At 46.1% G+C, this 12722-nt stretch overlaps 1 protein-coding gene across 8 annotated transcripts in view; it reads left to right on the top strand.

Annotated features, from left to right (window-relative positions):
• PMS2 (PMS1 homolog 2, mismatch repair system component) overlaps positions 1–12624 on the top strand; it is a 46780-nt gene extending 34156 nt beyond the window's left edge. For 5 of the 8 annotated variants that reach the window (XM_021671691.2, XM_021671690.2, XM_021671692.2 and 2 more), the window contains 4 exons: positions 1198–1365; positions 5815–5915; positions 6486–6655; positions 10344–12624. In XM_021671691.2, the coding sequence (XP_021527366.2) occupies positions 1198–1365; positions 5815–5915; positions 6486–6655; positions 10344–10487 (583 nt within the window). In that variant the 3' untranslated portion in view covers positions 10488–12624. Of the gene's footprint in view, positions 1–1197; positions 1366–5814; positions 5916–6485; positions 6656–10343 lie in introns of those variants that run through there. The other 3 variants (XM_064376444.1, XM_021671693.2, XM_064376445.1) reach the window with 2 other exon arrangements.
• Positions 12625–12722: the final 98 nt, after the last annotated feature.

Here is a 12722-nt window from a genome sequence, read left to right as displayed (position 1 = left end):
AGTGTGAATTTTCACAGATTTCCCATCAGAAAGTACATATGTAATCCTGACTCTAGGGTCTGTCTCACAGAAATATACCCACAGGTGAGTAGGTTTATGTACAGAAGTATTTGTTGCAGCTTTGTGTGTACTATTGAAATTGGAGACAACCGAAATGTCCTTTTTTAGAGAATTTGTCAGACAAATTATGGTACATCCATGCAATGAGTTCCTATATGGCCATTACAAAGAATGAAGTAGGACGGATGCCGTGGCTTACGCCTATAATCTCAGCACTTTGGGAGGCCGGGACAGGTAGATCACTTGAGGTCAGGAGTTGGAGACCAGCCTGGACAACATGGTGAAACCTCATCTCTCCTAAAAATAAAAAAAATTAGCTGGGCATGGTGGCATATGCCTATAGTCCCAGCTATTTGGGAGGCTGAAGCAGGAGAATCGCTTGAGCCGGGGAGACGGAGGTTGCAGTGAGCCGAGACTGCACCACTGCAGTCCAGCCTGAGCAACAGAGCGAGACTCCATCTTAAAAAACAAACAAACAAAAAATGAAGTAGATCTATGTGTACAGATTTGAAAACATCTCTCAGATTTGTTATGTGATGATAGTACAGTATGGAGAATTAAGATTTCATTTTTGTTTTTTAAAATTAAAAAATTTATATATAGAGACAAGGGTCTGGAATAATATATTTCATTTAATTTCTTAACAGTGGCAACTGATGTCTTCTCCAGAGAGTTGGATAGTGAATAATTTTTTTTTTTTTTTTGAGACGGAGTCTGGCTCTGTTGCCCAGACTGGAGTGCAGTGGTGAGATCTCAACTCATCACAACCTTTGCCTCCCAGTTCAAGTGATTCTTCTGCCTCAGCCTCACGAGTAGCTGGGACTACAGGAGTGTACCACAATGCCTGGCTAATTTTTTTTGTATTTTTAGTAGAGACGGGTTTCACTGTGTTAGCCAGGATGATCTCCATCTCCTGACCTCATGATCCATCCACCTCGGCCTCCCAAAGTGCTGGGATTGCAGATGTGAGCCACCACGCCTACCCTGGATGAGTGAATAATTAATGCTATCTTTAGAAGGCAGGGTGGTTAGGGACTTTATTTTATGGTTTTGTATTTTTTTTATTACAGTGTTCCATAACAAAATCAGGAAAATAATCTTGTAAAATGTCTCATAATTAACATTTTCTACCTGCAGTAAATCGATGTTTGCAGAAATGGAAATCATTGGCCAGTTTAACCTGGGATTTATTATAACCAAACTGAATGAGGATATCTTCATAGTGGACCAGCATGCTACAGATGAGAAATATAACTTTGAGATGCTGCAGCAGCACACCGTGCTCCAGGGGCAGAGGCTTATAGCGTGAGTTCCTTTCAGTGTTAGTTCCCAAATTCCCCCTCAAATTTCAGATCTAACAGAGGCTGAGGCCGGAGGGTCGCAAGAGGCCTGGAGTTTGAGACCAGCCTAGGCAACATAGCGAGACCTCGTATCTACTTTAAAAAAGAAGAGATCTAGGAAGGAGGGATGTAAAAAATAAAAAAGATCTAATAGTTGGCTGGGCACGGTGGCTCACACCTGTAATCCCAGCACTTTGGGAGACCAAGGCAGGCGGATCACCTGAGGTCAGGAGTTCGATACCAGCCTGGCCAACATGGTAAAACCCCATCTCTACTAAAAATATAGAAAAATTAGCCGGGTGTGGCGGCACATGCCTGTAATTCCAGCTACTCAGGAGGCCGAGGTAGGAGAATTGCTTGAACCCGGGAGACGGAGGTTGCAGTGAGCCATGATCTCACCACTGTACTCCAGCCTGGGCGACAGAGTGAGGCTCTGTCTCAAAAAAAAAAAAATCTAGTAGTTTATATGTGTCTATATATATGTATATGTATATATGTATTTTTCTGTAAGTATTCATATAGCAGATTTTTATACTTTTTACATAATAATAGTGATAGGATTTATTAAATGCCTAGTATCTGCCAGACACTGTTGAAATAATGTGTGTGTATTAGTTCATTTAATCCTCAAAAACCTATGAGGTTGTTACTGTTACCTTCGCCATTCCACAGGTGATAAAACTGAGGCATACACAGAGAGGCTGAGTAACTTGCCCAAGTTCACACAGTTAACATGTTCTCTAGGTATCAAACCTTTTTAGCTATTGAAAATGTGGATCACTGATGAGCCAGATGATCCTTTTCATGAGGGCAGTTTATAGTACAGAGTATTAGTACAGATAGTGTATGGAATATGTGTGTTCAGAAAGACAGCACAGCCTGTGCGCCAGTCTTTACTTAGAGTAGAGTAATCAATCAGCAGTCAGATAGTCACTGCAGATTGGGTGCAGGGGCACACGCCTGTAATCCCAGAGCTTTGGGAGGCTGAGGCAGGCAGATCGACTGAGCTTAGGAGTTTGAGACCAGCCTGTACATCATGGTGAAACCTTGTCTCTACAAAAAATAAAAAAATTTGCTGGGCACGGTGGCTCACGCCTGTAATCCCAGCACTTTGGGAGGCCAAGGCAGATGAATCACGAGGTCAGGAGTTTGAGACCAGCGTGACCAACATGGTAAGACCCCATCTCTACTAAAAATACAAAAATTAGCCAGTTGTGGTGGTATGCACCTGTAATCCCAACTCTTCAGGAGGCTGAGGCAGGAGAATCACTTGAACCTAGGGGGTGGAGGTTGCAGTGAGCCATAGATATATACACATACATATAAATATACACATACACATATATGTATGTATATATATGTGTGTGTGTGTGTGATATATATATATATATATATATATATATATATATATATATATTTAGCCAGACTTGACGGTGTATGCCTGTGGTCCCAGCTATTTGGAAGGCTGAGGTGGGAGGATCTTTTGAGCCCAGGAGGTTGAGGCTGCCATGATTGTGCCACTGCACAGCACTCCAGCCTGGGTGACAGAGTGAGACAGTGAGATTCTGTCTCACAAATAAATAAATAAAATATAAAAATTATTTTAAGATAGTCACTGCAGAATTTTGTATTTCTCTCTCCTCTGCCAAACTGAATGTTTTGCCCTGACTACTTTACAAAGGTCAGGTGTGATAGTATATTATGTAAAACGAAAGTCTTGTCTTAAGCAAAGTTATAAGAAGAGGAGTTTTATCTGGAAAATTAAACCACGTAGAGAAGTAAACTCAGATCTTAGCAAGTATATCCCACATATAGAAATGTGCCACTGAACAGCTGGAAAAACCTATCTAGTTTACTGAGTACTCTCTTTCCTGTGGAATGCATGAATTGTTTCTATTCTCAGTAGGAGTCAATGGTAATAATAAAGACGGTAAGATACTTTACAATCCTGAGATATCCCTTCCCTGTTCCTCTTAATAGTAGTCTTGGTTTTTTTTTTTCTTTCTTTCCTTTGAGACAGCGTTTCACTCTTTTGCCCGGGCTGGAGTGATTAAGTGGTGCGATCTTGGCTCATTGCAACCTCCGCCTCCCAGGTTCAAGTGATGGTTGTGCCTCAGCCACCTGAGTAGCTGAGATCACAGGCGCCTGCCACCATTACCTGATTAACTCCCACTCATCCCCAGACTCAGCTCAAAGGTCACTTCCTTACCCCAGGGTAAAGTCTCACTTACGACACTGGGTGCTTTTTCTAAACTCCTGGCCTCAAGAGATCTGCTTGCCTCGGCCTCCTAAACTTCTGGGATTGCAGGCATGAGCCACTGTGCCCGGCCTATAGCTGCTTTAACTGCTAAAAAAAAACTTTAGGAAAAGCAAATTAAAAGGAACTTCTCAGGAAGTTTTGTGACACTTAGCTGAATAGTGTTGTTACTAGTGTTGCTATTTTGAAATGAATTCAAAACATAGTACTGTTTTAATTTTATTTCTGCTTTATAGCTAAATGTTTGACTTCAGGATATGGTTTGAATCATTTTTGTGTTTTTTTGTATTTTTAGTAGAGAAGGGGTTTTGCCATGTTAGCCAGGCTGATCTCAAACTCCTGACCTCAGGTGAACCACCCGCCTCGGCCTCCCAAAGTGCTGGGATTGCAGGCGTGAGCCACTGTGCCTGTTGAGGCCTTGTATTTTTTAGCCGTGTGGGAAAGATAACCTTTCATCTATGACATTTCAAGTTGGCCCAGGTAATCACAGACCACTTTGGATTCTAGATGGACCACACTTCAAGCTGAAAGGATAAGACCCAATTCCACCCTGCCCTGCCAGCCCCTGCATAGGGTGGCCCTGTTGACCTCTTTAGCTTTTCCCATCCCTCTTCTCCTTGTTTCCTGTACTTGAGCCTCTTGGGCTGTTTTTCTTTTTCCCTTGGTGGCCTGAGGAATCCCTATGTGGCCACTAAGCAGAATGAAGGATACCTTTATGTGTGGCTCTGCACACATCAGCGGTCCACCCTAGGGCCTGACACAGATTGTCATCTCTGCCTAGATCATTTGTCCTGCACCCTGCACCCATTTCTCCCCCATTATTTGATTAACTCCTACTCATCCTCAGACTCGGCTCAAAGGTCACTTCCTGACCCCAGGGTGAAGTCTCACTTAAGACACTGGCTGCGTTTTCTTCCTGATCTTCCTGCCGTTTGTCATCATGATCGACTTGCCTGAGTATTTGCTCAATGTCTTTCTTCCCCAGTAATCTGTTAGCTCCAGGACCAAGCATATGTTTGCTCACCGGCTGTCTCCTGCCTTTAGCAGTGTTTGTCTTATCCAGCACTCAGGACCAGGTGCAGTGGCTCACACCTGTAATCCCAGCACTTTGGGAGGCCGAGGTGGGAGGATCGCTTGAGTCCAGGAATTGGAGACCAGCCTGGGCAACATAGTGAGACCCTGTCGCTATTTTTGAAAAAATAGCAAAAAGTTTAAAAAAAAAAAAAGCACCCTTGTAAATCCAAGAGGAGAGAAAGATGGAGATATAATACAGGCAGAGGAAGGAGAAGGATAGCAAAATAAATGCTGTCTGTTCATTCTGTTTACAAATGCTGGAATGACCTAACCCAGTGTTTCAAATTCTCCATTAGAAGGAGGGAAAATAGCATTTTTGTGATATTGTTATCCTTAAGGAAAGGATTCAGAAAAAAATGGAGTCATTGGGGTGGCGGCTGAGGAAAAAGCAAACTACTTTTGTAGCTACTTTAACTTTTTTTTTTGTTTGAAACATAGTCTTGTTCTGTTGCCCAGGCTGGAGTGCAGTGGTGCGATCTCAGCTCACTGCAACCTCCACCTCCTGGGTTCAAGCAATTCTAGTGCCTCAGCCTCCTGAGTAGCTGGGACACAGCCATGAGCCACCACATCCAGCTAATTTTTTTTTTTTTTTTTTTTTGAGACAGAGTCTTGCGATGTTGCTCAGGCTGGAGTATAATGGCATGATCTTGGTTTACTACAACTTCTGCCTCCTGGATTCAAGTGAATCTCCTGCCTAAGCCTCCCAAGTACCCGGGACTACAGGCGTGCGCTGCCACCTCGCCTGGCCTAATTTTTGTATTTTTAATATAGACAGGGTTTTGCTGTGTTGACCATGCTGGTCTCAAATTCCTGGCCTCAAGAGATCTGCCTGCCTCGGCCTCCTAAAGTGCTGGAATTACAGGTGTGAGCTACCACACCCAGCCTGTTGCTACTTTAACTTCTAAAAAGAACTTAAAAAAAAAGAAGATTAAAGGAACTTCTCAGGAAGTTTTATGACACTTAGCTGAATAGTGTTGTTATTTTGAATGAATTCAAAATATAGTATTGTTTTAATTTTATTTCTGCTTTATAGCTAAATGTTTGACTTCAGGATATGGTTTGAATCATTTTTGTGTTTTTCAGACCTCAGACTCTCAACTTAACTGCTGTTAACGAAACTATTCTGATAGAAAATCTGGAAATATTTAGAAAGAATGGCTTTGATTTTATTATCGATGAAAGTGGTAAGTTATTAATTAAAACTATAGTGACTGGGTATAGTGGCTCATGCCTGTAATCTCAGCACTTTGGGAGGCCAAGGCAGGCCGATCACCTGAGGTCAGGAGTTTGAGACCAGCCTGGCCAACATGGTGAAGCCCCATCTTTACTGAAAATATAAAAATTAGCTGGGCATGGTGGCAGGCCCCTGGCATGGTGGCGGGTGCCTGTAATCCCAGCTACTTGGGAGGCTGAGGTGGGAGAATTGCTTGAACCTGGGAGGCAGCAGTTGCAGTGAGGTGAGATCATGTCACTGCACTCTAGCCTGGGTGACAAGTATGAAACTCCATCTCAAATAAATAAATAAATAAATAAGAACTATAGATTCTTGTCGTTTTAGAGCTGGGAATAATCTTTCAGGTCATATAGACCAGTGTTTTTATTTTATAAAAGATGAAAAAGCATTTTGTGGCTGTCCTCTCTTTCAGATACTCATCGTTATAAGTAGCTTTCAAGTGAAATGTGTTCCTCAAGTATTGGATTTGTTTCAAAATTGTATTCTTTTTTTTTTTCCCCCCAAAATTGTATTCTTTTAGCTCCAGTCACTCAAAGGGCTAAACTGATTTCCTTGCCAACTAGTAAAAACTGGACATTCGGACCCCAGGACATAGATGAGCTGATCTTTATGCTAAGTGACAGCCCTGGGGTCATGTGCCGGCCTTCCCGAGTCAAGCAGATGTTTGCCTCCAGAGCCTGTCGAAAATCCGTAAGTAAAGAAAGCCTGGCTGTCAGCTCAGCTGCTCAAGCTCGAAGTCTAAGGAAGGTCTCAGTTCAGCTCCTGATTTGGTCAAAGTTATTAAATGCCTTTATGATTGGCCAGGTGTAGTGGGTCATGCCTGTAATCCCAGCATTTTGGGAGGCCTAGGTGGGTGGATCATGAGGTCAAGAGATCGAGACTACCCTGGCTAACATGGTCAAACCCATCTCTACTAAAAATACAAAAATTAGCTGGGTGTGGTGGTGCATGCCTGTAGTCCCAGCTACTCGGGAGGCTGAGTACTTGGGAGGCTGAGGCCTTGGGAGGCTGAGGCAGGAGAATTGCTTGAACCCAGGAGGTGAAGGTTACAGTGAGCCAAGATCACGCCACTGCACTCCAGCTGGTGACAGAGCAAGACTCCATCTTAAAAAAAAAAAAAAAGCCTTTATGATTGCCAGGGGTCATTTTACACAGAGAACTACGTAGAACATCATAGCTGAGCATCTGTGTTGTCTGCATTCTCTGTGACCTTGAACTCATAATTATTGCTCTTTGTTACCTCTGTTAAGCAGTATTTTCTTTTTTTTTGAGACAGGATCTCCGTCTGTTGCCCAGGCCAGAGTGTAGTGGCACAATCACAGCTCACTGCAGCCTTGACCTCCCAGGCTCAAGCAACTCTCCTGCCCTTGCCTTCTGAGCAATTGTGACTACAGGGGTGCACCACCATGCCCAGATAATTTTTAAATTTTTTGTAGAAACGTGGTCTTCTTTTGCTCCTTGTCTCAGCCTCCCAAAGTGCTGGAATTATAGGTGTGAGCCACCATGCTCAGCCAGTATTCTATCTTAGAGCCTTTGTTGACCCCAGTTAAGTGAGCGGTTGAGGCACCCTGTTCGTCTGTGGACCTTATGGGTAATTGGTAGATAAAGATTTGCTGCTTCCAGGACTCGGTGACATTAGACAAGATACTGCAGAGTCATCGAGGCAGCAGGGGTGTTGTGGTTGTCATTGCATGTGGCATCACTGCCGCTGCTTGGGTTGGTGTTGGAAGGTGGTAGCAGTGGTTATGCCTGCAGTGGGGATTAGCCTGATAGCCAAAAAAAAAATGACTGTATCAGCTGGCCATTGGGAAAGGCCAGGATGCCATTCCTTTTTATCCAGTGGATGCTCCTTGAGTCCCTGCTGTGTGGCCCACCCTGCTCCAGGTGTCGGGGACACACAGGTGACATGGCAGCTGCAGCCCTTGCCCTGTGGAGCTGACAGTAGGCAGAAATAGACATCCCCACAAATAAATGACACCCATTAGATGCCAGCGAGCACAGTCAAGAGAGTCAGACAGTGTTTTGGGACAGGAAATGACTACAGAAAAATGTGGCTAGGTGAGACAGGTGAGATGGTGGTCAGGGAACAGCATCTGGGCAGGTGGCATCTCAGCTGCCACTCAAAAGGTGGGATGGAAGCTGGGCATGGTGGCTCATGTGTATAATCCCAGCATTTCGGGAGGCCAAGGTGGGAGGATTGCTTGAGGCCAGGAGTTGGAGACCAGCCTGGGCAACACAGGCAGACCCCCATGTCTACAAAAAGTTAAAAAATTAGCCAGGCGTAGTGGCATGTGCCTGTAGTCCCAGCTACTCAGGAGGCTGAGGTGGGAAGATTACCTGAGCCGGGGAGGTCAGGGTTGCAATGAGCCAAGATCACACAACTGTACTCCAGCCTGGATGACAGAGTAAGACCTTTTCTAAAAAAAAAAAAAAAAAAAAAAGATAGACTGGAGCCCTCTTGGGTAAGAATTTTCCAAGTGGAGGAAGTGGCAAGAGTGAAGCCAGAGGCCGATTGTGTGCCTGGAGAGGAGATAGGAGTGAGCAGAGTGGCGTCCAGCAGACAGCCACATAGAGTGTTGCCAGTCATGCCTAGACCCTGGGGGTCTGTGCTGTGTGTGGCAGGAACCACGGGAGAGAATAGACTGGAAGGGGTGCCATGAGCGCAGCCGCTGGGGAGAGCAGCAGCTGGGTGCCACATGCGGAGTGGGCGGGACGGAGCCTGCTGTGTGAGCTTCAGGTGTAATTTACAGCCATGAGATTAGATGAAATTACTCAAGGGCAGAGTTTAATTAGAAGAGGGCCCAGAATCTGACTTCTAGCCACAGTGTTTCTTTCATAAAGACCTAATATGGGCTGGGCGTGGTGGCTCACACCTGTAATCCCAGCACTTTGGAAGGCAGAGGTGGGTTGATCACCTGAGGTTGGGAGTTTGAAACCAGCCTGGCCAACATGGTGAAACCCTATCCCTACTAAAAGTACAAAAATTAGCTGAGCATGGTGGCAGGCGCCTATAATCCCAGCTACTCAGGAGGCTGAGGCAGGAGAATTGCTTGAATCTGGGAGGCAGAGGTTGCAGCGAGCCGAGATCACACCATTGCACTCTGGCCTGGAAGACAGAGTCAGACTCTGTCTCCCCACCACAAAAAAAGACCTAATATGGACCTTCCAGTCCTGAAGTCTGTGAGTAAGAGTGTGGAGCTGAGCTCATAGTCGGGCAGTTTGGATGTTTTGGGTCTTTAGTGTGACTCAGGGGCCTGGGGAGCCACAGGCTGCTCCTTCCCTCCAACCCTAGCCAACTCCTGCGTCTCTGGTGCTGTCACTCCCTGCCCACCCTTCCAGCCCCATCACCTCCCTGCCATGCTTCCAGCCATGCAACTGCCTTCTAGTTCCTCCCCCACCCAGTCTCCTCCCTGCCTTATGCCTTTTCTCCCTGCTCTCCTCTCTACCTGGGTTCGCCACTTTCACCCTTCACCCACTCCCCACACCTGAGCAGGTCACCTCTCCTGGGTGCTGCCTGTCTTGGTTCTCTGTTGACTGGTCTGTCCTTCTCCCACCTGGTGGAGCCCTGCTGTCACCCCAGCCCTCCGACTGTGCCTGGCAGGTGTCGGGCCCTCAGGGTACTGAAGGAGGAAGGAAGGTGACAGAAGCCTTCAGGCTTGTCTCCTCTCCTCCCTGTCAGGATCCATGGCACAGAGCCAGCATGCCAGGGCTGGTGCTATGGGCAGTGGGTCAGAGCCCAACAGACGGGGAGTAACATCTGCACCTACTCGGGGAGAGGGTCCCAGGGGTGCCACAGTCCAGAGGCAGGTGTTTGCTTGATGGACCTGTGCAAGAGGAAGGGAGTGTTGGTGCAGCTGGGATGAGGAAGGGAGGTGTTCATGCTCAGAGGTGGGGTGCAGGCACAGCCTAGTGAGGACCAAGTCGGGGGACGGACAAGGGGCTTTATTCAGGTGAGGGGGGAGAGCCGCGATGTGGAATGACGGGACCTGATAGCCCTTTAAAAATAATCACTGGCTGCTGAGTAGAGAGCAGCTGGAGGGGTCGCAGTGGGGCAGGGAGGCCTGCCAGAGGCTGCTGCACTTGCCAGGGTGAGAGGTCACGGTGGCCTCTGAGAGTGGCTGTGTTCTGAACAGATATGGTCAGCGTCTGGAGTGGAAGCTGTGCCACCATGAAGGAGCCACGAAGGGCCTGGATTTCACAGAAAGGTGGAGGGCTGAGGTCTAGAACGGAGGCTTCTCTAGGAGAAGGTTTTTCAGGGAAGGTGGTTTTTGAGCTGTAATCTTGTCCAGTCTTATTTTAGAGAAGACTGTTTCTGAAGAGCTGCCATTCTGACATCAAGAAACTGTTAAAACGTTGAACCATTGTGTCTCGTACTCAGGTGATGATTGGGACTGCTCTTAACCCAAGCGAGATGAAGAAACTGATCACCCACATGGGGGAGATGGATCACCCCTGGAACTGTCCCCATGGAAGGCCAACCATGAGACACATAGCCAACCTGGGTGTCATTTCTCAGAACTGACCTTAGTCACTGGATGGAATTATCAGTTTTATTGCAGATTTTTATGTTTTGAAAGACAGGATCTTAACCTTTTATGTTTTAAAATGAACCTGCTACTTAAAAAAATACATATCAGACCCATTTAAAAGTGATCTTGAGAACCTTTTCAAACCAGATGGAGCATTGCTTGCAGAAATTGTTTTCTGGTTTTCATGTGCTCGTATGTGTGTGTGTCCAGGCAAAAACACAGTTATAAAAACAAGAGCACTTTGGAAGTTACTCAGGCCTCTGCTCTGGCTGGACATAGTTTAGTCTATAACTTTCAACCCTTAACGATAATTAAATTTATCCTTGTTTAATTTCATACATTTAAAATTAGGGTCCTTTTGGGTTCATGATTCTCAGCCCTGATTCACATTACATTTTTAAACAAGGGGATTCTCTACCCGGCTGGAAGAAAATAACTGGATGGGACAGGGGTCACTATTTTTAAACATGCCTCTGTGCGGCCAAGGTAGCAAAGTACTGTCCCTGCAGAGGAACAAAAAGAGTTTGATTTTCCCACAATTTGATTCTGTGATTTGGTGTCCTCAGGGTGTGAACTGTAGAACATTCTAGTTACTGGCCTTGAATGGTTCTGGAAATGTACCTGTGTGTCTTTTCAGATAGTTTTCATGGAACCTTGTCCTGTTTGAACTGGGCTAAAAATGGAAATGAAGATGCCCTTTTGGGGGCCGAGAGATGACAAATGTGACTCCCCCTGCTACCCTATCCCTTCCCTGGACTGTGGTCTTCAAGGACGATGGGGCTCCCATTCCTGGTTTAGAATTCCTTAGATGGAAGAGGCAGTCAGTAGTAACTGTGTCATCGTGGCCAGCACCATGCCGGCGTGGTCTGCAGGACCCCATTTAAGAACTCTGCAGATTGGGAGCTGTGGCAGGATAACAGCCCCCAAGATAGCTGTGTCCTAATCTCTAGAACCTGTGACCACGCTGCCTCACATGGCACAAGGAACTCTGCAGGTGTGACTGAGTGAAGGATTTTTTTTTTTTTTTTTTTTTTTTGAGACGAAGTTTTACTTTTGTTGTCCAGGCTGCAGTGCAATAGTGTGATCTCGGCTCACTGCAGCGTCTGCCTCCCAGATTCAAGTGATTCTCCCACTTCAGCCTCCCGAGTAGCTGGGATTACAGCTGCCCACAATCACACCTGGCTAATTTTTGTATTTTTAGTAGAGACAGGGTTTCACTATGTTGGCCAGGCTGGTCTTGAACTCCTGACCTCAGGTGATCCGCCCATCTCAGCCTGCCAAAGTGTTGGCATTACAGGCGTGAGCCATTGTGCCTGGCTGAGTTAGGATCTTGCAATGCAGAGATTATCCTGGATTGTCTGGTTGAGTCCAGTCCATTGGGTGAGTCCTTCAAAGGTGGAGACCTTTCCCTGCTGGCCAGAGAGAGGCTGCCTTGCTGGTTTTGGAGATGGAAGGAGGCACCACCAGTCAACATTGCAAGCAGCCTCTAGAACAGGGGTCCCAACATCCCGGCCACAGACCAGTACTGGCCCATGGCCTGTTAGGAACCAGCCTGCACAGCATGTTGTGGTGGGCAAACCAGCAAAGCTTCATCTGTATTTACAGCCACTCCCATGGCTGGCATTACCACCTGAACTCTGCCTCCTGTCAGATAAGTGGTGGGCATTAGATTCTCATAGGAGCACAAATCCTATTGTGAACTGCGCATGCGAGGGATCTAGGTTGGGTGCTCCTTATGAGAATCTGAGGCCTGATGATCTGTCACTGTCTCCCATCACCCCCAGATGAGACTGTCTAGTTGCAGGAAAACAAGCTCAGGGCTCCCACGGAGTCCACATGGTGAGTTGTGGAATTATTTAATTGTATGTTACAGTGTAATAATAATAGAAATAAAGTGCACAATAAATGCAATGTGCTTGAATCATCCCGAAACCATCCCTCACCTACCCCCATCCGTGGAAAAATTGTCTTCCACGAAACGGGTCTCTGGTGCCAAAAAGGTTGGGGACCGCTTCTGGAAAAGCTGGAAAAGGCAAGGATACGGATTCTCCCCCGGAGCCTCTGGAAGGAACCAGCACTGGAGACTAATTTACAGACTGTATGATAATAAATTTGTGTTGTTTCAAGCCACTAATTTATGGTAATTTGTTTACGGCAGCAATGGAAAACGAATGCCTGCGTTATTCCTATTTTATGGTGAAGCAGTTAGCAGAGCTAGGACAACCCTG

This window comes from Aotus nancymaae, unplaced genomic scaffold (assembly GCF_030222135.1).
Source record: "Aotus nancymaae isolate 86718 unplaced genomic scaffold, 86718_ANA_hifiasm-v0.15.2.pri h1tg000015l_0, whole genome shotgun sequence".
Classification (NCBI taxonomy): Eukaryota; Metazoa; Chordata; class Mammalia; order Primates; family Aotidae; genus Aotus; species Aotus nancymaae.
The sequence above is the reverse complement of the archived record's forward strand: the minus strand, read 5'-3'. Positions and strand labels throughout refer to the sequence as shown.